Source organism: Pyxicephalus adspersus, chromosome 6, assembly GCF_032062135.1.
Source record: "Pyxicephalus adspersus chromosome 6, UCB_Pads_2.0, whole genome shotgun sequence".
Taxonomy (NCBI): domain Eukaryota; kingdom Metazoa; phylum Chordata; class Amphibia; order Anura; family Pyxicephalidae; genus Pyxicephalus; species Pyxicephalus adspersus.
The window spans coordinates 25039029-25066227 of NC_092863.1; the positions used below are offsets into that span (position 1 = coordinate 25039029).

The 27199-nt window shown below is 37.1% G+C and overlaps 1 protein-coding gene across 1 annotated transcript in view; it reads left to right on the top strand.

Moving 5' to 3' along the window:
• Positions 1–4746: 4746 nt before the first annotated feature.
• LOC140333350 (cytohesin-1) overlaps positions 4747–27199 on the top strand; it is a 42690-nt gene continuing 20237 nt past the window's right edge. Inside the window, exons 1-8 of the mRNA XM_072414961.1 lie at positions 4747–4975; positions 7662–7744; positions 10942–11006; positions 21787–21853; positions 21937–22055; positions 22859–22939; positions 23044–23156; positions 23881–24029. Of these exons, the coding sequence (XP_072271062.1) occupies positions 4957–4975; positions 7662–7744; positions 10942–11006; positions 21787–21853; positions 21937–22055; positions 22859–22939; positions 23044–23156; positions 23881–24029 (696 nt within the window). The 5' untranslated portion in view covers positions 4747–4956. The remainder of the gene's footprint in view (positions 4976–7661; positions 7745–10941; positions 11007–21786; positions 21854–21936; positions 22056–22858; positions 22940–23043; positions 23157–23880; positions 24030–27199) is intronic.

A 27199-nucleotide genomic window follows, 5' to 3' on the forward strand; every position in this document is an offset into this window, starting at 1 on the left:
TTTTTTTATAGAAAAACAGAAATTTTGCTGTTTATTTTGAGAGATAGCAAGTAGTATCAGAATGAGATATCTGTATTTTTTTTACAGAAAAACATACATTTTCAGTTTATTTTAATAGATTGCAAGAGTTATCATAAGTTATGCTAACTCTTACAATCTATCAAAATAAACAGAAAAATTTCTGTATTTCTGTAAAAAAAATACAGATATTTAATTTTGATATCACTTGCTATCTATCAAAATAAACAGAAACATTTCTGTTTTGCTATTAAAAAAATACAGATATTTAATTCAGGCTACAACTTGCTATCTATCAAAATAAACAGAAAAAAATTCTGTATTTCTGTAAAAAAATTCAGATATTTCATTCTGATACCACTTGCTAGCTATTAAAATAAACTGAAAAATTTCTGTATTTCTGTAAAAAAATACAGATATTTAATTCTGATACCACTTGCTATATATGAAAATAAACAGAAAAATGTAAAAAAATGTAAAAAAAAATACAGAAAAACACATACAAAAATACATAAAAACTGTTAAAAAAAATAAAAATGAATTTTATAGTAATTTATTGATTGTTTGTGTTTTTTTAACTAATTTTTTTTTACAGGTTTTCCCACAATGACAATTTGATTCCCGCCGCTGTGCAGCCGTGGGAATCCTGTCATTGCGGGATCTCAGGGCACTATAAGTAATAAATGGGGACTTATTCCCTATTCATCACCTGTGAAACTCATCACCTGAGAAACTCTATCCAAGAATACATAGTACAGCGCTGCAGCAGCAATCGCGGTTGCCGTGCTGTGCTTCTACTATGAATTCTTGGATAGAGTTTGTCTATCTAAGGATACAGGACACTACAGGTGATGAATGGGAACAAGTCCCCATTCGTCCCCTGTAGTGCCCAGATATCGTAGTGCAACTGCAGAGGCAATCTGCAGTTCAGTTTCCGACGTGAGGTCACATGGGAAACTGAACTGCAAATTACCTCTGCAGTTCTACTACAATGTCTGGGAAACTCTATCTAAGAATACATAGTACAGCGCTGCAACAGCAATCGCTGTTGTCGTGCTGTGCTTCTACTATGTATTCTTGGATAGAGTTTCTCTATCTAAGAATACATAACACTACAGGTGATGAATAGGGACATGTCAGTGGAACTGCAGAGGTCTGCAGTTCAGTTTCCCACGTGACGTCACGTCGGAGACTGAACTGCAGATTACCTCTGCAGTTCCACTACGATCTCTGGGCACTACAGGGGATGAATGGGGACTTGCTGTGCTTGGGGACGTGCTGTGCTTGTCCGCATTCATCACCTGTAGTGCCCTGTATTCTTAGATAGAGAAACTCCATAAGAATTCATAGTACAGCCCTGCAATGGCAATCGCAGTTGCCGTGCTGTGCTTCTGCTATGTATTCTTAGAGTTTCTTTATCTAAGAATACAGGACAGTTCAGGTGATAAATAGGAACAAGGGAATGCAGTACATTGCGTTAAAGAGGGCACGATTTGGCGTGAAAACGTATATGCTGTGTGAATCCTCATTTGGCTACATTTTGAATACAGTACTTTACACTGGAAAAGGGACACAGTTCAACCCCAGATACAACCATTATGGATTGGCAACATCTTCAGTGCTTATCCCTCATTAAGCCACTGCTAGATCAGGGCTATTGTGTCACAACTGACAATTTCTACACTGAATGCTGAGCTTTATGAGTCCTTCTGCAACACAGAACAGATGCCTATGGAACCGTTAGGGCTAACTGGCGCAACCTGCCATTAATGTTTGCAAAAGGAAAGCTGAAGGCAGGGGAATTTGTTGCCTGACAGAAAGGCAAGATGATGGCCCTGGGATGGCGTGACAAGAAAGATGTGTGCCTGATAAGTACTATCCATAATGCCTCCACTGTTCAGGTACACACAAAACGTGGGAAAGAAGTGATGAAGGCACAGGTGGTGATTAACTACAACAACACCATGGGAGGTGTCGACAGAGCTGACCAAGCCATGACATTCTACCCAGCGATGAGGAAACAGCAAAGGAAGTACTACAAGAAGATTTTCAGGCATCTAGTTGAGCAGTGCCTATGGAATGCTTACATTCTGTACAGAAAAAATAGTCAGAGGCCTTCATTTTGCAAGTTTTCGAATCCATAGTCAAGAACCACCAAACACCATCAGTGGCTATGAATAGACCTGGACGTCGTGCTTCCACCGTTGTCAACCCAGAATGCCTGACTGGTTGTCACTTCATTGAATACATCCCACCTACCCAGAAAGGCAGCACCTACAAGGATGTGCATGGTTTGCTGCTCAAAGACCGATGACAGAGGAAGGAAGAAACGCAAAGAAACCAGGTTTTACTGTCCTGACTGTGATGTTGGACTTTGTGCAGCACCCTGCTTCTTTGTTTGGACAAATTTCAGTGAACATTTTTAATAAAATAAATTACATTGTTGTGGTCTATTATTTCATATTATAATTATTTATTATAATAAAATTTATGATTATAATATATTAAATAAGTATAATTATTATACCTGGGACTTAATCCTAAGAAATACAGGCCCATAATATAAACAAAAATTTCTATGCAAAAAAAATAGGATCACTTTTTGCATCAAAAAACTGACAGAATTTGAAGGCTAGTGGGGTTGGGGCAGTGACATTGCTATAAGCAATCTGGATTTCAGCTCTGCTATTTTCCTTTGTGAACACATAGCTAAGAAAAGTGTTAAGTAAAACCACCTTTTTTTTATCCCCAGTTACCAACCCAGAGACATCCTTTAATGCTTTAATCCTACATGCTCTTATCTGATCTTTTTGCTATTAATATAGTTTCAAAAATTTTGAGGGTTTGCCTTACTTTCCTTTACAATTTGTCTTTCATTTTAAAGTTTTGCATATTTTATCTCCTTTTTACATCTTTTTGGTATATTCTTTAAAATTTTTGAAATGATAACAGTGATCCTTCATTTTTATATTTTTGGAATGCCCCTTTCTTATTCTTTATGGCTTTTTGAAAATTGCTGTGAGCCACATAGGGTTTCATTTTAGCCCCTTTAATTTATTACCCATTGGAATTTATTTTTCGGTGTGTTTGTATAGAACAGACTTGAAACATTCCCATTTGTGTTCATTGTTCTTTGAGGACAATTTCTCTCCCAGTCCAAGTCACAGAAAGCAGCCCTTAATGATGAAAAATTTGCTCTCTTAAAATTGAATGTTTTTATCTTTACTGTTTGTGCTTCCTGTGTACAGCCTACATTAACCTCGCTGGCGGTATTCCTGGGTGTGGCTCAGGGGTACCAAAAGCAGCAACCTCTCGCCACACTCGGGGTGTAATTCCAAGGGAGTATTTAAACCTTACCTTGTTCCCGTGGTGTCTGCGGCATCCTCCAGCGGTTCCCAGCATCTTCTTCTCTGGCCTGTGAACATTAGGGACGCAAGGCCAGGGAACGCAGATGCAAGCTTCCGGCTGGGGAGTGGGACCATGAGGCTGAAATTTTAAAATAATAAGTATTTTTAAATGTACCGTTTTGATATTTAAAAATACTTATTATTCAGAGTGCCAGGGAGGTTAAATTAAATCTTAATATGATCACTGCTACCCAGATTCTCTTGTATATACACAATGGTTAAAAGCTCCGCATTGATAGAAAATACTCCTGCAGATTATCATTTCTAGTTGAGGATTCTATAAACAGTACCATAAAACTATTCATTACAGGTTGACAATCCAAAATCTGGCCATTGATAATCCGTTTACTTCACTTTCCCCACATGAATTTCAGATCGCATATTCAATATAGGGACTGCAGTACACTGTTTGGCCACTAATTTTTGGCGCTGTTCTGCAGAAACGCTTGCTAAACTAAATACACGCTGAGACGTCCCTGCTGCCTGCTACTTGGAACTGTGCCATATGTCTGTGGGTGCTGCGAGAGGAAGGCTAGAGGAATTTCTCCTGGAGCCAGCGTTCCGGGCACTGCCATCTTTGTCTTCTTTTCCTGGTTCTTCATCCTACATCACCCGACCCAGGCGCAAGACAGTGTGACGTAGGATGAAAAAAAAAAAACTGCAATTTTTCTCCTAGAGCAAAAAAGGCTCCTTCTGCGCATGTCCGAGAGTCTCGGGCATGCGTATAAGGAGCGCCCAAGAGCCTTTGCGCTCCCAATCATTTTTTTATTAGGGGGCGGTGCTGCAACCTTTTTTTTAAAAAAAGGGTGTTGCACCAAAAAAAAAAAAAAGATTTTTTACCCTACTGGGTGGAGAACCCTTTTATGTAAAGGGAAAATTCTGAGTATAGGTACACTTTACCTTTTCATGGTAATTAACATGTCATTAGTTTAATGGCATTTTTTGCTGGGAAGCCAATAACGTACCAAACATTGGTAGACATACAAACTTCAGGCAGATAGGGTTCTGTCTAAGATTTAAACCTGTGACCTTAGTGCTCCTTAGAGAAGAGCTAGACTCTGTTTTCTTCTATTTATTTCGCCTGTAAAGTTTATTTAAGGAGATTATTAGGATGAACAGTATATTCGGTAGTGAATTGAGAAGTATCAATGTATATGTGGATTGTGTAATATTCCTGGAATAACACCATGAGTTCTCTGTAACTTCACTGACATAAGATGACGTCATTGTTTGCCCAGACATTCCCTCCCCTGCTCCTATTACCAAACAGGAATGGACGTGTTCAAGTATCACGTGTCAATCCCACGCACCAGTATTCTATATGTACCAACAGGAGTTAAACTGATCACGGCTGACTGTTACAGGAACAGGGTGTGAGATGTTTTGCCTCCCCCTCATCGTGACGTTTTCAGCAGGCTCCTCCCTCTCGCTGGCTTTGCTCTTTCATCTGTCATTGGGGTAGTGTCGGCTGGCAGTTTCAGTAGTGAGCGGATAGTCTGTCCCTCGGCCGGAGGGTCACCTGACCAGGAAGATGGTGCTTATCACAGATGGTGAGTTGGATAGGTGAATGAGAAGCCGCATATATATGGCAACCAATTTAGATGCGATTCCTGAAATGTTCCACGCTGAAAATGATAACTTTGTGGCTGCTGTGCAATGAATCCACTAACACGCAGTGTACAGCGTGTGAATTAGTGAATAGTTATATATTGGTCACAGTGTCTATTCATAGCCTTTACAGTTTAATATCATGGAGAGATACACGATTAGGGTCAAGGTAGCTTCTGTTTGGAATCAATTGTAAAATAGTTACAGAAAACTTCCAATTGTGTGAAAATTTAATTGTATAATTATAACAACATGGATGAAAGATTGAGGTGACCGATTATGAGAGTGAAAAAGTAGTGCAAAACTAATTTGTGCGCACACATCTTGTGTCCACCATATCACACTTGTCTGTCACTAGAGGGGGGGGGGGGGGTTATATATCTATTTATTTTTATGAATGTATAATTGTTTTTATTAATATTTTCCATTTTGTTTGTTATATATATTATATATAAAATGCAGTCCTGGGTGGAATGTTTTTTGTCTGCTGTTACATAAAATGTATATGAATTATAAGAATGCTATGTTCTTATGTTTTATCAATATGATAAAGAAATGTGTTTCACAATAAAGCCATTTGTTACAAACACTGCCTGATGGGGAGACAGCCAGATTCTCAAGGGTATTTTATTTTTATATATATATTGGGAGTCCTGATTCTGGAAGAATCCATTCAAAAATAAAATTGTATACCAAGTGAATTGTCTGGTGAACTAGAATGGAGTCTGTTTATATTTTTTTCCACTAAACTTCATGTTGGCTTCTATTAGAAATGTGTGAATCACCCTTTTACTCATGATTAGTACATCGTCAAATTGAATTCACTTTAAAATGTGAATGTGAATTTTGGGTAAAAGTTGGGTGTCTCTTGGGTGAAATTTTTTTTAAAAAATTTCTTTTAAGTTTTAGATAAAGTAGGGAAGATTTAGACCTTCTGCAACATTTTTAAGTTCCAAGGATAAATTGTTTGATCACTTTTTCACTTAGGGAGTCAAAAAAAATCTCCTTAATGGATTGAAGACAGCAACATTAACACAAACCAAAAATAACCCTTCCTTGCTCTTTACTTCACTGATCACAAAAAAAACTTCAATAGTGGTTCTTATTCCTTCTGCTATACAGAGCTGTATTGGAGATGTCCTAACCTCACCCTCCCACCCCCACGCCATTGATTATGCTAACCATATTTTACCAAACCGGAAGTGACTGTAATTCCCTAAAAGCAAATCGGACAGAAATAAAAGTACTTGAAAGCCAAAACCCCTGTCAAGTTTGCATTTGTTTGTGTTCCTGTTGCAAATTTTTCCATTTTTATCTGGTGACACTGTTGTTTGCAGGACGGGAAGTCTTATGGAAATCTCCTAATCACAATAATTTTGTGATTTTTAATGGAGAAATTGGTTGACTGCTGACATCTGCTGTAAAATATACATTGTAAATAATACTTTTCCTATAATCATTTGTAACAATGTGTGTGTGTGTATATATATATATATATGTATGTGTGTGTGTGTGTATGTATGTATGTGTATATATATATATATATATTAAAATTCTTTGAAGCTGGGGGGCTGAAATTGTAGTAACTAGTATCTATGAGGGTCCCCTGTGCACCCTGAAAATTACAGGTCATTGTGACATACAGTTTAGGAGATATGGAGGTTTGTACACAAAGCTGTGAGGATGCAGAATTCACACGCAGAGCTAGACGTGGATACATCTCACAGGCAGAGCTCATGCTATGAGATGGGGGTGGGGCTGCCTGTGTCTCCTTCACATGAAGGCTGAACTGTGTGCCTCACCTCTCATCGGCAGCAGCAATCCTCTGAACGGATAACACAGAGCACAGATGGCACAGAGCAGCCTGAGATCTGTGCATGTGAGGATGAGAGCTGCCGAGAGCTGGGCGGGGTATTCAAATCAGCCGGGCGGAGCAACCGGCTGAAAACCTCTGGGGAGAACTATGCTACATGACTCCAATGGATGACAAAAACGGACTTCTAAGCTCTCTTCTCTATCTACTAAAAAAGAAGAGATCCTTAAACTGTTTGGCAGTTTGGTGATGGACTAGGTTAGAAGTTAGGTTTAGTGACTATATCTAGACTATTGACTATTGTTGACTATTGTTGCCAATATGAACATCTGTTGCCATTTTGTAAGGATAACAGCAAAGAAGTAGTTCTGGGTAAGGATTGAAGAATAAAGCCAGAGGAACAAACCAAAGGGGAAGGAGGTGGAGAGGTTGAGGCTGAAAAAAAGGAAAACACTATGGGAATTATTAGGAAGTCATAGTAAGAGCAGGACACGGTGTTGGGGTACTGCAGTTTACTTGAAAATTAAGAGTGAGGCATCTGGTCCTAATTTAAGACCTGTACAGTGCACATCTTGTCACCACTGTAATATAAAATTTGTAGCTGAACAGAGTTTGCACTTACATGTAGCAGTGTAGTACATACATGTCAATGTAACCTAAATGACCTATATGTTTCCTTTCTATCTGATAATTTAAAAAATGCTGAGCCTTATGGCTTTTATACCTTGCAGGAGTAGTGTTTACTAATTGTGTTGCGATCTGATGGTTTTATAGGCATTTTCATGCATTGTACCTATCATTTTATTTTGCACTAGTGTCCAGTGACCTGACCACGCAGGAACGAGAGGAACTGGAGAACATCCAACGCCGCAAACAGAAATTGCTGGAAGATATACAGGTAAATGTCCTCTGTGTTACCCTCAGAAAACTGTCCAGTCCCCGTCAGATAAATGTCTGTATTGATGCTGTATCTAATGTCTGTAGTATACTTCCACCAGTGACCTAAATAGATGTACCTTTGGAAATGTGCATGATATAGAGTTAGTTTACTGGCAGTTGATTTGCCTTCTCTTAATATACACTTAAAGAGAAAGTAAACTCAAACTGGCCAAAACAAAAAAAAAATACACTTACTTAAATCCTGCAGAGCAGTCGATCGATGCGGAGGTTTCTTCCATCGGGTCCCGGTATCTATCTTTGGGCCATCTTCTCCCCTTCTTCTGAGTTCTTCTTCCTATGTCACCCAATGCAGGCATGAGATCGGGTGATGTAGTTTGGGAAAAAAATGCATGCATGTGTGAAATCGGCTTTTTTTCCCTTTTGACTAAAGGGCAAAAGGAGCACCCAAGAGCCTCCCGGGATGCATGACGTAGGTATCCCCGGTGGCTTTGCACTCCCATTCTTTTTAATTAGGGAATTAAGGGGGTGCTGCTGCACCTTTTTTTTTAACAAAAGAAAAGGGTGTTGCACTTAAAAAAACAAAAAAAAAAACAGAATGTTTACCTTACATAAAAGGGTTGTGTACCCTTTTATGTAAAGTGAAAATTCTGAGTTTAGGTATGCTTTAAGGAAAGAGAGTCTAAAATCTAACAAGAGGCAGATATATACACGAACAATAATGTAGTTCTTTATTCATCTATACATCCTCAATGTATTTTGTTTTTTATAAACCGTGTAGGTGCCAGAACCCAACTTTGTATTTGTCTCTTGCCGTCATTATACAACAGAGCATCAACTTGGATAGGGAGTAGCCGTACAAGGATCCTCATAGCTGTAGTGCATTGGACATGCTGAAAGGAGAAGAGAGCAAAGTACAAAAAATGGTCTGCTTCATTTTCTTTATAGGCAAGGACCTGTAAGTGTTGCTGCACTGCAATACTGAAAGATCAGGCCTGCAAGAGAGGGGTGTGTTTTACCTACCTGTGCAAATCGCTCTGCCTAAAAAAAGGCAATCATTATTGATAGTAAAAACACAAAATAGGATATCTGGAAAAAAAAATGTAACATTAAAATGACATTATTAGAATTTCCTTTTATAGTGACTTTAGCTATATTAAAAAAAATATGGTGTTTACCTCTCCTAAATTGTAAGGCCTCCATTGACCAAATAACAGGGGTGCATTGATCTGGAATTCCATGCATTTGTTAAGTGAATGTATTCTTTTCTTTGCAAGAATGCAGTAGTAGTCCGCCTTATTACCTGTAGATTCATGCTGATCTTGGTATGTAGATAATGCTAGAGGAGATTTGAAAAAGTACAAAGCTGAATCAGAAGCTAGAAAATCCTCACACTGCAGTCCTATCTTTACTAAAGGGGACAGTGGACAGCACAGTGACGTGAACACATTTCATGAGGCTAGCAATCAGAGACACACTGCAGGTATACAAATCTAGGGGGGTGATGGTACAGGTATGTCACTTCAAGTTAAGGTCCACTTTAATTATTTTGAACTCCCTATGGAAGTAAACTGTGTATTGTGTTGTATTTAACTCCAGAAATCTGCTATCCCATTTGCTGGTATGGTGTATGAGGCTAGTTTGGAGAACACCATAACTTGCCTTTCTAAGCACTCTAAGTCTCCAAACCCACTCTGCTCAACTTCTACTTCACATATAGTGATTATGATGATAATCCTGGATGTGTATGTTTTAGATTCATGTATTGTAAAGCTCCATAAACAAGATGATCTGGGTCCCCCTTGTCCTCCTTTGTCATGTCATTTTACAGTCTTCACACATTTATTACTGTGCAATGCTGCAATTGGCTAATTAAAATATACCCTAATAATGATGTGATGTTGGACGCAATGGTAACTAGGTAAAAGGTTCCCTTTCAATCCTTTGAAATTAAATGCCCTTCTACTACCTAGAAAGACCTACAAAACTAGTTATGATTTATTACAACTACATTTTAAAATAGATCTGAATCCAACGGCTTATTATTCTGATTATTGACATGTCTGATAAGCTTGCTCCATTCCAATTGTAATCTGTAGCAAGGGAGGTCTAAGAAGAGGAAGCACTGTTCTCAGTGGCATTGTACAATAAATGAAAACAGTGATGGGAAGAAAAGCAGCTATAGCAAGCCTTGTGTAAATGTTCATCATTTGCAGCCTGACTTGTCTCATATGATTAGTCTGTGCATTAAGATGTGTAGAGGGTTCTAGGCTGTGTCTGCAAACTGTATGCAAAGTTCATCATACTGACCAGCCTAGGGTAGATCTACTTCCCACACCCTAGCACTTTCTGTTTACTTGCTGCCTAATTTATTCCACCCTGTCGGTGTTGTAATGCTCTGGCTAATCTGTGTATATGCATTCTTTTTATGCTATATCAGTTTATACTGCTCTGTCATCATTAAATGTAAGGGCACCTGCTGGAGTACTAATATGATGTCTTTCACTTTAAAAACATCAGACCACATAACTAAAATTACATCATTTTTTTATTGTAAAATCAGTGACCAGTTTCAAAGAAAAAGCCCTGTATAGATGACATGGTATGTGTTCAGTTCCAGGTTTTATTGAGGTCATGTAAGGTGATGTTCTGGCTGCTACTAGTGTACATGGACATTCACATTTATACTTTCATAGGGTCAGGAAAAAATGATTTTTAGCTAAAATGGAAAGCTAGATAATTTGCTATCAAACAATATAAAATCGAGTCAGTGGCAGACAATTGCAAAATGTTCTTGATAATAATTACAGGTTGACAATCGAAAATCCAGCCATCGATAATCCGGTACTTTCAGTTTCCCGGGCATTAATTTGGATTGCATTTTCAATACAGGGACTTCAGTACACAGTTTGGCCACTAATGTTTTGATGGCTCTATTCTGCAGAAACAGCTGTTAGGTTTGCTTGCTACACTAAATATACGCTGAGACATCCCTGCTGCCTGCTCCCTGGAACTGTGCCAGATGTCTGCCAGAGGAAGGCTGGCCTGTGTGTGGAGGTGAGTATATAAAAGAAAAATCCCAAATTTTCGAAAAACTGACGCACCTCAGGTCTGGAGTTTGCCGGATTTTTGATTGCCAACTTGTATAAAAATAATGTTTGTTCTGTGGAAGTAATTTCATTTTTTATCCTATTTCAGCGACTTAAAGAAGAAATAGCAGAAGTAACAAATGAAATTGAAAACTTGGGATCCTTGGAGGAGAAGTAAGAAGTGGTTTTCTTTGAAAAGTGTAGTGTCTTTGCAATATACTCCATATTTTTCTGGTGGTCTTTGGAGAGAATCAGCACCTTGATGTCCTGGGCTCATAAATAGTGGGCATAATTTAGGCTGAAAGAGATTCAGTTCCACATCGCCCTCAATTGGGACACATTTTTTTTTCTTTAAAACGCCAAGCTCGCCAAAGTTTTAAAACTTATTTGGGTATTTTTTTGTGTGGTTGGTGAATAAACCTTAGTCCTGAAGCCAACCCCTAAGTAATATATAGAAGATTTTTTTGTTAGGTATGCAGAATACCACAAGAAGAGAGAAAGAGGGCTCTATTGAATTATATTAAAAAAAAGTACAAGAATTGTGTAACACAATTGATATATTGAAAATATACAATCCTATAATAAATCACTTGTAGGACCCTTCCTCCAACTGTATTATATTCATACAGTAAGGAGGGGTCTTTTTTCATCAAAGCTAGACAATGACGTCTACAAATGCTGTTTAGTACATACGGTATGTTACTTTGTCCCAATAACTGGGAAACCTGTAAAGATTGTAATAATAGAAATGGTATAACATTATAGTCAATCTAACCTTATGAAATATTGTTGTTGTATATATCTCACATGTATTCACTTCACATCTTATATACCATAAAGCAGACTTATAATGGTGTCATTGACATTTCTCTGCAATTAATTCTCATATCAATACCATGAAACATGTTTACAAGTAATATACATATACAGGTAATGCAAAAATATTCCAGTATGTTCAATAAATGGGTGAAGAATAATATAAATAAAAATAACTTCGTGTTTGTTAATGCTTAATCACAAATACCAAAGAAAGATAACAAATGCTTGTTTTGAGCGGAATTGGCTGATTGAACAGGTTGTGACCCATTGTGGGGGAAATAAGATTAGAGTTAAACTATGATGATATATATACGTACGACCAAATAAAAAATATCCTAAGATATTACACGAAACATTCTCAAATTTCACTTACTGTGCTTTATGGAGTATGCTGTTTAGGATATCCAATAAACTTTCTTGTAGCTCTTGTAAAATCTGTAATGTATTGTAGTGAATTAATTGGTATTAATATTTTTCATTTTAATATTTTAATGGTACATATAGAATGTCCACTATGGGGCATACCTCTGGTGTAAATAATACGATTCTACAATCTAGGGGTGATAGGAACATGAAAATCATGTGTGCGTATATATATATTAGAGAGAGAGAACGGCATAGGTGTAGAGGTGTGGGTTACAATTATGTTAACCCTTATAGTTGTTTATTTAAATTTCAAGGATATAAACCTACCTCAAATGATTAGGAATGTTCCAACCTTTAGACATGCAGGAGAATTTAACTTTTGGACTATAAAACTAAATATAAAAATGTTTTTAAGAAGGGCTAGAGGTGTTCTAAGTTTCTAACACATTTTTCATAAGCCTTTTGTTAATATACCTTGGTTTTTAAGAAGTGTCCTGTAAGCTTAACCCCCTAACCGCTAAGCCCGTAATTTCTCGCACTAAATATTTTTGCTCTTTTGGTTAACCCCGTATTTTTTCGCCTACACAAAACCTGTGACGCTTTTGGAACAGAAATCTAGAAATCAGTGTAACGCTCAGGTGGTTAATAGAGGGTTGGTGCTGATAACATCCGTTTATACAGAGCGACAAATCTATGTTAATTTTCATTAGACTAAATGATGCACCATGTTGTAAGAGCAGCATGTCAGGAATGGACTCTTCCGTCCATACCTAATGACGTAACTTACAAGCTGAAAAACAAAATGCTCAAAAAGAGGCGCACAAACAATATTCAGAAAGAGATCAAGGAGGACCGCCCATACCTGGTTATCATTCAGTAAAGGGAATCTCGCGCCTGCGTGTTTCATGAATGAGAGCACCGATAGAATATGTTTTAAGTCCTATTGAGTGTTACCTTGTCAGTACGCCACAATTGTCTAACACATAGGGCAATATGGCACCACCTATAGGGAATAAGGAGAATGTTTTTTGGTCACCTTGTGTTCAACAGGCCATCCTTTGCTATGTAAAACAATCAGTATAGTTTACAATACATTATACAGTAAACGGTATATGAGCAATAAACTCTGAAAAGACATATGTATAAATAAACATATATCCATATATTTTTACCTTTACAATATGGTACATCAACATTGAATATTTCATTACTTGTATATAGAACATTAAAGGATATACATTATAGTAGATATGGATGTATAATATTAGTGTGTTTTTGGGGTTCTCAACTTAGGTCGTCCGTCCTCATTTGCCCAGTTCTAGAGGGTAACCTCCAGTTTGGCAAGTCCTGAGCGCCGGGGAAGAACTTTGGCACCCAAACGAGGGATGGGGAGAAAAAAGTGAGGCACCTTCAACGCTGGTGTCCCTCACCCAGTGTGCCTCAATTTAGGGCATTCCCGTCCCTCGAAAGGCGGGTTAAATAAAAGACTACTAATAACCATATACAGTGTTCTCCCCAGAATTTTTTTTCAGCCGGGTGGAAGGAACCTGTAGCCGGGTGGTAAAAAAGGGGTTGTGGCAAAACACAGCAAATTTAGTGTTCCCAGTTGTTTATGTCATGGGTATCCAGTAACAACCTCTTATTGTTTCAGAGTTCTACCTTCTCCCAATTATTTGTTACAACTTTATAATGCCTGCCCCGTTAGTATATCCAATTTTTCTATTCTATGTATTTTGCCACAACTGTCCCATGCCGTGTATTGTGACCCAACTTTCTAGTGTTCTAAGTTTTAAGAGTGTAATCCTTTGTAGTAGTGTACTAGTATAATGAATGTGGTGTAACAAGTTAGGCTTAGCTCATATTAGCAGCAAAAAACATTTACCCCTTCTGAGTGACTTCTGGCAACTGCTAGGTACCTAGGATTGGTAACAGACCATAAGTGCTGGGCACCTAGGATTGGTAACAGGCGGCACCTAGGATTGTTAACAGGCCATAAGTTCTGGGCACCTAGGATTGGTAACAGGCCGTAAATGCTAGGCACCTAGGATTGGTAACAGGCGGTAAGTGCTGGGCTTTTTCAGAGCTAGAAGTTTTTTAAGCAGCAGTGGTTCCTGGCATAAGGAATGGACAAATGTAACCTTACTGCCAGTGTGAATTCAGCCTAACTTCAGATGTGCTCCTGTGTCTATATTTAGTTAAAATGAACTTTTGTGAAAACATTTTTTTTTCACTTGATTAATTTACAAAATTAGCCCAGCAGGCCCATGCTGGCTCAGCTTTCACCTTTTCTCTGATGCTCACTTGTACGTCCAATTTTTTTTCAATTATAAGAAAGCCTCTGAAGGTGCATGCATAGAAGGAGCAGTGCAGAGCCTCTTGGGATGTGACACAAATATCCCAGGAGGCTACGGATTTCCCCTTCGCTCTTTACCGAAATGGAAGTGAAGACTGAAGGGGAGAGGTCCTCTCCACAAAAGTGTAAAAACAAAAAAACAAAAACGCACGTTTTTCCAATACTTAACAGAGAAAGTCACTCTTTAATATAATGTTAAAAATGTGGCGATGCTTTAATAGCATCATGCATGTGATATCAGATAGGGACAAGACAGACAGTGAGCCCCTCTCATCACTGCCCATATTCTATATAAAAACAGTTTGTGACGTTTATCTGCAGTGTGTAATGTCATCGGCAGTGCAGTGTGATAGCTGTATGTGATATTCTGCAGCCTAACAACTCGTTGTGTTTAAACCTTCAGATCTCCTAAACCGTTGGTTGTATTAACTTGAAATTTGAAAATGTGAACTTGAAAGGTACACATGGAGGCATAGGAAACTGAAACTGTAGGTGCAAGTGGGGGACACTTGTGGCTAAACCTTTTTAAAATGTAATTACTATGGCATTATGAGAACATAAATCTCTACCAGCAAAATGTGCTGCCTGCTCTGTTACACATATCTGTCTGCATCTTACCTCAAACCCCAATTTCTCCCAAGAATTAGGAGTTGCAGGGAAACAAAAATATAGGTGGAAGTGGGAGACACTTGTGGCTATCACCTTTCATCACCATGGCATCATTACAACATTAAAAAAAAAATGTTCATCAAAATGCACTTTCTTGTTACACGATTGTACCCTTCCTGTACCTCAACCTCAATAAAATGTAGTGGGCAGTATTCATTTTCTAATGATGCCTTAATGATGAAGTTTTAGGGGATGTTAGTCACAGATGTTCCCCACTTGTACCTATATTTTTGGTTTCTTACACCTCCCCATTCCCCAATTGAAGTTCAGAATGTTAGTTAAGCTGACAGGAATGTGTAACAGGGCAGGGAAGCCAATTTTGATGGGCAGAGTGTTTTATGTTCTAATGATACTGTAGTATTGAGATTGTAAGGGGAGAATGTGTCCGCCACTTGCACCTATATTTTCAGTTTTGTACCCCCACTCTCAGAGAAATTGGTGTACAAAGAAGAGAAGCAGAAACTACTGAGTTTCATAGGTATAGATTTGTGACAGGTAGGAATATATTTAGGGGCCCCACCCCAATGCTCCTTGCTATGTTAGTGGCTCCGGGGTCCCCAATTTGCACTTTTAATTTAGGACTCCTATTTGCACTTTCCTCTGAAACAGCAACCCCAAAGTTCAATTTTCATAACTTTTTTCATTTGTGGCCCCCATATCTTGAAATTCTTTAAAGCTGGGGGGGCTTTAAAGAATTGTAATAACTAGTATCTATGAGGGTCCCCTGTACACCCTGAAAATTACAGGTCATTGTGACATACAGTTTAGTAGATATGGAGGTTTGTACACACAGAGCTGTGAGGATGCAGAATTCACACACAGAGCTAGAGGTGGATACATTTCACAGGCAGATTTTTTTGCAACAGAAATCCGAGCTTGTGCTATGAGATGGGGGTGGGGCTGCCTGTGTCTCCTTCACATGAAGGCTGAACTGTGTGTGCTCACCTCTCATCGGCAGCAATCCTCTGAACGGATGACACAGAGAGCAGATGGCACAGAGCAGCCTCACTGAGATCCGTGCATCCGAGGATGAGAGCTGCCGAGAGCTGGGCGGGGTATTCAAAGCAGCCGGGCGGAGCAACCAGCTAAAACCCTCGGGGGAAAACTATGCATATACTTATGATGTCCTAAACCATGCTTACCATCGTGTGATAAGATGACATACTTCTATCATTGTGTACATTTGTGTCCAAGGTGTCCTGGACATACCGATAAAAAACAAACCATTATAGGAATGTTTTAAAACCTAATGTGTGATTTAAACCTTGGTGGATGTTGACTTAGTTTCTATCTGTAGTAGTTTCCTATTGAAATCCCCACCTCTGGGGTTTTTTGGAACATTGGTTCTAATGCATAGAAATTTATCATATTCTGATTGAAATTATTTTGGGTAGCTACGTAGTATATCCTACTGGTGTAATATTCCTTCCATGTGTACATGTTCATAGATTCTTTTTTTGAAAGCTCTTTTCGTCTTGCCTATGTACTATCCTCCACAATGGCAGGTCAGTAAGTAAATAAGCCCTTCTGTGTTACAATTAACATAGTGTTTAGGGGTAAAAATGTGTCCATTAGGAAATACAATGATTGTGCTTCCCTAATCCAGGGACATTGATTATAATGTCCACAGCAAAAGGTCGGTTGGGGTCTAAGATGGCTAGATGTCAGATGATCCTTTAGAGAGGGGGCTCTTCTATATACAAAATTCGGCCTTCTGTTGATAAATTGGTTGATAAGTGGGTCTGTTCTCAAGATATCCCAGTGTTTGGAGCATATTGCGCGCACTGCTTCATTTTGTTGATCATAGCTTGTAATTATTCTAGTTACATTGTTTCATAGGTTTCTTAGATTGTACTAAAAGTTCCTGTCTATCCAAAGTAAGTACTTTTTGGTATGCTTTTTTGAGTATTTTATTGCTGTAGCCTCTTGTTTTGAGACATAGTTGTAAGGGTTTTGCCTGTTTTAGAAATTCCCGTTGGTCAGAGCATATCCTCTTCAGTCTAAGATACTGGCTTAAGGGTATGCTCTTGACCAGCGGAGCATGGATGGCCACTACTAGCATGAAGAATGGTATTGCCAGCTGTATTTTTTTTTTGTGTACGGCATAATGTTGAATCTGAATTTACATTTATCTTTACATGTAGAAAAGATATGCTAGTTTTACTATATTCCATAGTAAATTTGAGGTTATAAAGATTGCTTTGTAGGTATTGTAAAAATGTTTCTAGTACATGTATTGGGCCAGTCCAAAGAATAAGAACATCATCAATGTATCTTTTTCAATACATGATATGTTGCAAATATGGGGATGTTTTAGTATCCAAAAAGAGGTCTTTTTCCTGTCTACCCAGATATAAATTGGCATAGATCGGGGCACACTTCATTCCCATTGTAGACGCCGTCACCAAAAGTTTTCAGATTGGAACTTTTTCACAGGCATATAAACTTGTTTTACCAAAAATTTTGAATACACCTACTCGTATGAGGTAGATCTCTGTTCTCTTAGCTTATTACTACTAATGAAGAATTTCTAGCAAATAAATTTTACTTCTTATCTTACTAAAACACACTCTCCTACTCTTCAGAGTGTATAACAGCAATAAAGCAAGAACATATGATAGCTAAACTGTGAGCATAGTAAAATATAATGCAGTTAGGCCCCCTGGTGAAATATATATATATACACACACACAAATATATATATATATATATATATATATATATATATATATATATATATATATATATATATATTGCATACTTCACTGTACTTTTTCATAGATTTGCTGCTCTGTATAAACGGATGTTATCAGCAACAACCCTCTATTAAGCTCAGTTGACTCCTCTTAGGAACTAAGGTATATTAACAAAAGGCTTATGAAAAATTTGTTAGAAACTTAGAACACCTCTAGTCCTTCTTAAAAACATTTTTATTTACTTTTAAAAGTCCAAAAGTTAAACTCTCCTGCATCTCCTAGGGTTGGAACATTCCTAATCATTTTGAGGTACGTTTAAATCCTTGAAATTTAAATATACAACTATAAGAGTTAACATAAGTGTAACCCACACATCTACAGTTATGCCTTTTTCTATTTTTATATATTTATATCCTATATACATGATTTTCATATTCTTATCACCCCTAGATTGTACAATTTTAATAACTTAACAACATTAATAGCATAACCTGATCACACCATAGGTATGCCCCCTATTGGACATTCTATATGTCCCAATAAAATAATTAAATGAAAAATATTATTACCAATTAATTTACTACAACACATTACAGATTTTACAGGAGCTACAAGAAAGTTTATTGCATATCCTAAACAGCATACTCCATAAAGCACAGTAAGTGAAATTTGATAATGTTTTGTGTAATATCTTAAGATATTTTACACTTGGTTGTGTGTGTGTATGTATGTTTGTGTGTGTGTATTTATATATATTTAGAGAGAGAGAGAGCGATATGTATGTATATATGTGTATATATATATATATGTATTTATCACCATAGTGTAACTTTAATCTTCTTTCCCCCACAATGGGTTCTCTTTATGTTTAGAACGGTCAACCTGTTAAATCAGCAATTTCCGCTCAAAACAAAAAGTTATATTTCTAGGGTATTTGTGATTAGGTATTACCAAGCACGAAGTAAGTTTCTTTCTTTTTCTTTCTATTATTCTTTATTCTTCACCTATTTATTAAACACATTCGAATATTGTCGCATTAACTGTATATGTATATAAATTTTAAACATGTTTTATGTTATTGATATGACAATGTAATGCCGAGAAATGTCAATAGGACACCATTATAAGTCTGCTTTGTGGTATATAAGATGTGAATACATGTGAAATATATAAAACAACAATATTTCATGAGGTTGAATTGACTATAATGATATACCATTTCTATTATTACAATCTTTAAGGTTTTCCAGTCCCCTCAAGAAGCCCAGCAGGGGGAAACGCATCGGGGATATATGGGACAAAGTAACAACATACCTTATGTACTAAACAGCATTTGTAGACGTCATTGTCTAGCTTTGAAGAAAAAAGACCCCTCCTCACTGTATGAATCTAATACAGTTGGAGGAAGGGTCCTACAAGTGATTTACTAAAAGATTGTATATTTTCAATATAACAATTGTGTTATACAATTCTTTTACTTATTTCTTATTTTTTTAAAAATGTAGCCAAAAGAACACTCTTTCTCTCTTCTTGTGGTATTCTGCATACACTAATAAAAAAAATGTTCTCCAAAGTTTTAGTTGTAGGGATTGAGACAAACCCCCTTTACATATGCCTATTGCTAAGAGTGTAATACTGGATCATATGAGAGAAGGTAACTAAATCAACACCTACTGATCTAAAATAATACTACAATCATATTAATATTAGTTTTTTGTATTTAATTGACTAACAAATTAGGAAAAACATGTATTTTTTAATCCTTCACTATTTATCAGTTCTTTATGTGAAAGGTTTTACCATGTGCCTGCTTTCTGGTTTGGGTGCACTGTGCATATACAATTCCAAATAATGACCTGCTTTGTTAAGGAAAGGACGTGTGTTCCAGATAGATGCCTTTTTGGGTCCTGGACAAAAGAAATGCCATTGGAGTCTTTCAATTAGAAGCTTCTTTTAGTCAATTCATAATACACCTTGAAAAACCACCGGCCAGTTATGGCATTTCATCAAATTCATATCCGGGTATTGCTAAATTATATTCTACCACAGTTCATATTGTTGACAGACTACAGATTTGAGATGCCCTGCAAGTGATTCAAAAGAACTATTCCAAAACAAACCCAATGTAGGCTCCTTCTACTGCAAAAAATGTCCAATATTTCATACAGCCACTAGTTACACTAAGACCTGCCTTGGAAACTTTGCATGAGATTGGTAATACATTAAGCACATAGAGAAATTTATGCAGTGTAGACTTCAGACATTTAAACTTGTAGTAACCCTGTAAGGTGTTTTATGGATTATTATTTTATTAATGATATAATATACATTTTGTAAACTTTATTTTATTACAGTTGCAGTGTTTGTTTAATGGCATCAGTAGATGAAAGGGTAAAGAAGGGAAAGGAACAGCAGGATTTTAGTAGGCAAAGTACAAAATATAGTTTAATTAAGCGTAATTTGTTCAAAATTAGCTCCTAACAGAGTCCAACTGAACACTATTGCATACACTATTTGCAATCTAACTTAATAGTTACAGAATTATCAGTAGTTACATTTAGTACATATAGGTTACAGAACATTCAATTGAAATGAAACTCAAAATTTCCAACTGTTTTCGCAGTTAAGCTTCCTCAGGGGTTTGCTTGAGATTGCAGTCTAGTTGAATCATGTATAATCCTTAATGTAAAGGAAGAGGAGATAAAGGGGAAAAATATATTTATGTTTACATTGTCACACTCCAATGGTTGAATAATGGTTAAGACCTAAAACATATAAGTAATGAGATATAGTCATAGTTACTTACAAATGTCAAACCACTATGTAAAGGTGGGAATAAAAACATCTGTCAAAGGTCACCGCAACTGTACCCCAAATTGTAGGTGGAGAGGGGGTAATAAAAATGAAAAAAACGAGTTTTAGTTATTAGCTGTCAAGGAAAATTGTTATATAGGTTTGTATAGATAAGAGAAAAGTAGCCCATATGGGAGTATCAGAATACCAAGCAGAAGACTGGCAGCTTTTCAAAGTCCGTCCTGCTTGAAGTTTGAAATCTGTTTTACTACATAATGGCATCAATGCATCAATTCCAATTGGGCACTCAACAAAACTTAAAGAAGAATATACAAACATCAAAATGGTCTTACAAAAGCTTTTCTATCATGAACACCAGTGGTCCACATGTGTGCACTTTCTACTTGGACAGCAAAGTGGATACACAAAGTACCCATGTTTTATCTGCTTGTGGCATAGTAGAGCAAAGCAGGATCACTGGAAAAAGTGACATGGCTGCCAAGGGAAAACATGAAAAAAAGTGCAGCAAACCTCTATAACGAGTCAATGGTTGACAAAGAAAAATCCTTCTCCCTCCACTACACATAAAGTTGGGATTAATGAAGCATTTGTTAGAGCTCTGAACAAGGACAGTGATTGCTTCAAATCACCCTGGATTGAGTACTGAGAAATTAAAAGCCGGAATCTTTGATGGACACAAGATTCGGAACCGAAATTATTCAAATTTCACAAGTTACATGATACTGATACTGAAGCTTCTGCCTGGCACAGCAATGTCAACGATTGTCAAGAACTTCTTGGGTAGCCATAAGGCACAAAATTATAAAGAGCTGGTACAAAACTTGCTTTTAAACTTAAAAAACTTGGGTGCTTCTTTGAGCATAAAGGTACACTATCTCCATAGCCATTTCCAAAAAATTGTATATGTTGGCATATCTAGTTTAATTTTGCTTCATTTTCATGTTTCATTAGTTTTCTAGGAGGTTGTTATTGAGGTCATTATTTCAAAAACTGGAGCCAATCTAGCAAAACCATTACCATATTTGGAATCTGTGCATCAAACATAACCTAAAATAACTTTAATCTGTTTGGCAAGAAAATGTTTGTTGACCAGTTTAATCTCATATCCAAATAAGTGCTGCTGTAGAATGTGTCAGATTTGTAAGCATATTTGTTTGATTTCAGAATGAAATGTTAAAAGTATTAAATGTTGTCTTCATTACTTTTTATAGTATCAGTTATTTCAATTATTTAACAGGAAAAACTTGCAAAAGAATAAACAAGTTGCCATGGGAAGAAAGAAATTCAATATGGACCCCAAAAAGGTAAATGTGATGTACTTACCTGTCTGCAACCTCTTTGAGCATTCAATGAGCCAAGGAGCCAATATTGTTTTACGCTTTTGCAGGGCATCCAATTTCTGATTGATAATGAGCTATTGGCAAATACCTGTGAGAGCATCGCCCAGTTCTTGTACAAAGGTGAAGGACTGAATAAGACGGCTATTGGAGACTACTTGGGAGAACGGTAAGATAAAGAGCTAATGTCATGCAGAGTTTTTTTTTTCACTGAGATTCAGTATCTTCAGTTTACAGATGCAAATCATTTTTCCTACATATTAGAATACTTCACACATTTTATATAATAAAGATTGCATACCAGTCAATAGTAAACCTATCATACCTGCATTTAATTTGCTACCCTAATGCAACGCACACAAATCTGCAACCTAATGCATACAGACTGGATGTCTGTAAACTGTACCCTAGGTAGGGTTGTGGTCCTCAGCACTAAATGTGAATGATATATCCTTGTTGGTAAATAATTCCGTCCAAATTTTCATGCAAAAAGTGTTAAATTTTTTTGAATGGAAATTCATTTTACATTGTAGGCTATAACTCTTAGGCATAACTCACCCATATATATATAAATTATATGAAAATTTCTTTATATTAGATTCCATATAGCTATTATGTTTTGAACTTCCCGCCGCACCGACGTCACAGGGAAACCCTGGAGATCATTTCTGCACTTTGCAGCTGGAGATCGGAGGAGCAGGACCTGTCCCCAGGACCTGCAGGGACCAGCAGGACGACGGGGGACAACAACGGAGCAAGGCAAGTGTTTTTTTTTGTTTTTTGTTTTTTTTTTAGGTTAAGCTATTTCGAGTTTACTCTGGATTACTGCTACTTGCAGGTAAAATCCACCCTGAGTCACACTTGGGATTACCGCTAGGGGGGTTAAAGATTGCAGAAGATTGTCAGCAATCCAGCACTTGGTACCAATTGTTCAGTAAATAATTATTTTGCTAACACAATTTTTTTCTACAGTGACGATTTCAACATTCGCATACTTCACGCTTTTGTGGAACTTCATGAATTTACAGACCTTAACTTAGTGCAGGCACTTCGGTAAGTTGGAGTTGTACATGTAGTTTTAAATGGGTAAATATCTAAATGACAGTTCTGGATAATTTTAAATTTGGTCTATGCCTGTGTTTCTTTTATCTCTTTAGTCAGTTCTTATGGAGCTTCCGCCTGCCGGGGGAGGCTCAGAAGATTGATCGTATGATGGAAGCATTTGCTCAGCGGTACTGCCAGTGTAATCCAGGAGTATTTCAATCAACAGGTTCGTTAGAATTTATTGCCTGTTTTATTGCACTGAGGCTTTGTCTTTTTTCTCCTTTTAAGAATAAAAAAGAAAGAGCCAATAGTTACTAGTGTATGTTAGAATGAAAACCATAAGACCTATGCAATATTTCTACATTTTTTTGTGCTGTTAAAGGTCCTACATAAAACAAAAATACCTGTTGTGGAGTGGTGTGAGCCCTACCAAACTGACTGACATAATCAACATACATTTTTAAATACATATTGACCAGTTAAAACAGAGTGCTTTTAGTAGAATATTTAACAGGCCATTTTTCAGGGTTTACATATACTTTAAGTGTTAGTGCTCCTTTCAGATACTGCTGCTGTAGTTGCAGTTATTTGTCTTACAACAGAAAGGTTTAAGTACATTTGCTGTGAAAAAAAGTGCTGTTCGTGGCTCAATCTTATGAAAGATAAAGTATATCTAAACCCTTACAAATAAGTAATAATACATTTTTTCGCTACATTTTGGCTTGTTAAAAATGTCATCAGAAGCATTTTGTTACATCTATGCTATGTGATTTCTGCTGAAGGAATGGATTAGACTTCAGATTGCATCATTTTACCTTTACAGCAATAGGATTTTTGGTTGTAGAACCAAAATATAAGTGTGTTGGTAAAAGCAACCAATATGGCCCTTCCGTTACTTTGTTTATAGGATGTTCTTATCAAAACCATCAACCTAATTTCTCTTCCTACAGATACCTGCTATGTTTTGTCTTTTGCCATTATCATGTTAAACACCAGCCTTCACAATCCTAATGTGAAAGACAAACCAGCTGCAGATCGGTTTATATCTATGAACCGTGGTATCAATGATGGGGGTGACCTACCTGAGGACCTGCTGAGGGTAAGTGCAGATGCATTTATAACAATACTATAGATCTGCTCTCAAAACAAGGAATTACCTTTTTTTCTGAATTTTTTTTTATTGAGGTTAAACAGTGAAAAGAGTATATATACATACAGTTTTAAACCACACTAAATGTAAAAATACCAGAATAAAATAGCATAGCATATCACTTTTACAATTATATGTATCCTTAAACACTGGCTGATTTCTTAGTTAACAGTTTAAACAAAAAAATTATAAGTGCAACAAGAATAATACATCTTCCTTTCTTTTTATACATTCACCAAACAATAGGAGAACTAGCAGTATGGCCTTATTTCACATCAATTGAAGGGTCATTATCCCTGACCAGGTAGTATGGTGGTAGTATGACAGTTAGAGAATCTTGTTTTGGTTGGGGCATTGAGCACAGAAATTACCCTCTCCCAGGTTTCAAAAAACAATTGGGTCATAGTTTCTTTAGGTAAAGCACCTCAATCCATTCCATTTTGAACAGTTCTTGCAATTTTGTTAGAAAAAGACCCACTATGGGTGGGCTAGTCTCAAGCCAGCAGTGTAAATATGCTTTTCTGGCCACTGTTGAGAGAAGTGGTGCTAATCTTCTTGCTTCTCTGGCAAAACGAACCCCTATGCTTTCTATTATACCAAAAAATTGCCCATTCAGGTGTAAAGGGTATGTAATTTAGGAAATTGCTTTGAATATAATTGACCACTCAGCACCAGAAGCGCCTTATAACTGGGCATTCTCAAATGGCTCCACATTTAAAACATTTATCATTGTCTGAGAGTCCCATATAATAAGCTTGTTTAGGGAAAATATATTTTTTATGAAAAAGCTCAAAAAACATTTCCCGATATTGTACCACTTTCCAGGATACTTGATACATTTTTAATAGTTTGGTCATATTTAAAAGTTTTGCCATTCCCAAGTTATGACCCGCATAATCCAGGTCATTTCTCAAAAAATGATAAAATTTGGAAATAGCTTTGGATGTAATCGGGGGGTTAACAACATTGTATCTAGGAGATTATGACAATCATTGGGAGCTAGTTTTCTGGTCACTCTAGAAACATAGACTCTAGTTTTAATAAGTAGAAAAATACTGTTTGCCATAAAAGAGAATCTCTATTTCAATCCTGGGAAGGAATATGCTTTGAAAACTTGTGGATCAAGCAACGTTCTTACTGAGGTGAGACCCCTTGCCCCCCATTCAATTATCAGAGGAGAGGAAAATCCTGGAGTGAACTCACCATTGCCTTCCAGTGGAAAGAAAAGGTAGTGCTTATTAAGTGATTCTGCCTTGCATAGAAAATGCCACAGTTGCCATTGGGAAAATAATAGGTTGCTTTTAATCTAGTCAGGTAATAATTCTTTTGAATATGTAAAATAGCCATGGCGTTCCGTGGGGATATAGTGAAAATTCTACTTTTGGGTTGGAGTAGTATGAGGTACCGTGTATCCAATCTTTTAATATGCACCTTCATAAGCCCTCCATTTTTAGTCGTCTGTTGGAGGATTGTGTGACTGGCCACTACGTGTTCACTGCCCCATATGAATGTTTTAAACAGATTAATTTTTCTCTTGTCCATGGAAGACAGCAGTGGTAAATGATCGCAGAATCATTTCCATGGTGAAGAGAAACCTCTTCACAACAGCCAACCAAGTGGAACAAAACTCTCTAGGAAGTAGGCGTATCGATATCTAAGTCTACTATAAAGAGAAGACTGCGTGAAAGTAAATACAGAGGGTGTAATGCAAAGTGCAAGCCACTCATAAGCCTCAAGAATAGAAAGGCTAGATTGGACTTTGCTAAAAATAAAAAACATCTAAAAAAGTCAGCACAGTTCTGGAAAAACATTCTTCCGACTGATGAAACCAAGATCAATCTTTACCAGAATGATGGCAAGAAAAAAGTATGGAAAAGGCGTGGAACAGCTCATGATCCAAAGATCCACATGATCTGTAAAACATGACGGAGGCAGTGTGATGGCTTGGGCGTGCATGGCTGCCAGTGGCATTGGGACACTAGTGTTTAGTGATGATGTGACACAGGACAGAAGCAGCCGAATGAATTCTAAGCTGTTCAGAGACACACTTTGTGCTCAAATCCAGCTAAATGTAGACAAATCGATTGGGAGGTGTTTCATAATACAGATGGACAATGTTCCAAAACATACAACCAAAGTAACCCAGGAGTTTATTAAAGCAAAGAAATGGAATATTCTTAAATGGCCAAGTCGGTCACCTGATCTGAACCCAATTGAGCATGCATTTCACTTGTTGAGGACTAAACTTCGGACAGAAAGGCCCACAAACAAACAGCAACTGAAAGCCACTGCTGTAAAGGCCTGGCAGAGCAAGGGAAATAAATACAAGGCTACCGACTTTTCAAAATTTATTGTGTAACTTGATAGTTTTTGAAACATTTGGAAAGTATTCATAATAAAAGGAAGAGAATCAATTGTATTTGCAATAAATAAGTGGATCATCAGTGAATGTGGATATTTTGGGTTTGATTGAGCCAATTTTTATACCAGATAATCTGGTGACCTCCTCTAATAGGCTCAACAAAGGATCTAGAGCAAAGTCAAATAGTAGTGGCGATAGGGGGCAACCCTGTCTCGTACTACTATTCTTAGTTATAGGCTGGGAAAGTTGAGTATTTATTTTTGGATGGGTGGTGGGGTAGTTGTATTGAAATTTTATGTAAGTGCCAAATTGTCTATGTTCTAATAGAAAATGTAAGTACGGCCAAAGTATTTTATTAAACGCTTTCTTCGCGTCATGACTTAATAGTACATGTTTTTTGTTATATGGAGGTGTAGTCATCGCTTTGGTTGTCCTTATGCCTATTGAGTTATGCCGTTTACGTTAAAAATCCCAACTGGTGGTTAGTTAACAGGTTTGGCATCATAGGTTGTAGCCTGCTTGCCACGATTTTTGCTATTATTTTGTAATCTATAATAAGTAAGGCTATTGGCCTATAGGAAAAAGGATTCTCCGTGTCTTTCTAGGGTTTGGGAAGTGGTTTTAAGGGCTGTGGTGAATGACTGGAAAGAGATTTCATTCTCCAATATACCAGTATAAATTTTCAACAATAATGGGTAAATTATGTTTCTAGTGGTTTGAAGAATTCTGCTGGCAGCCCATCAGGATCTGGTGTTTT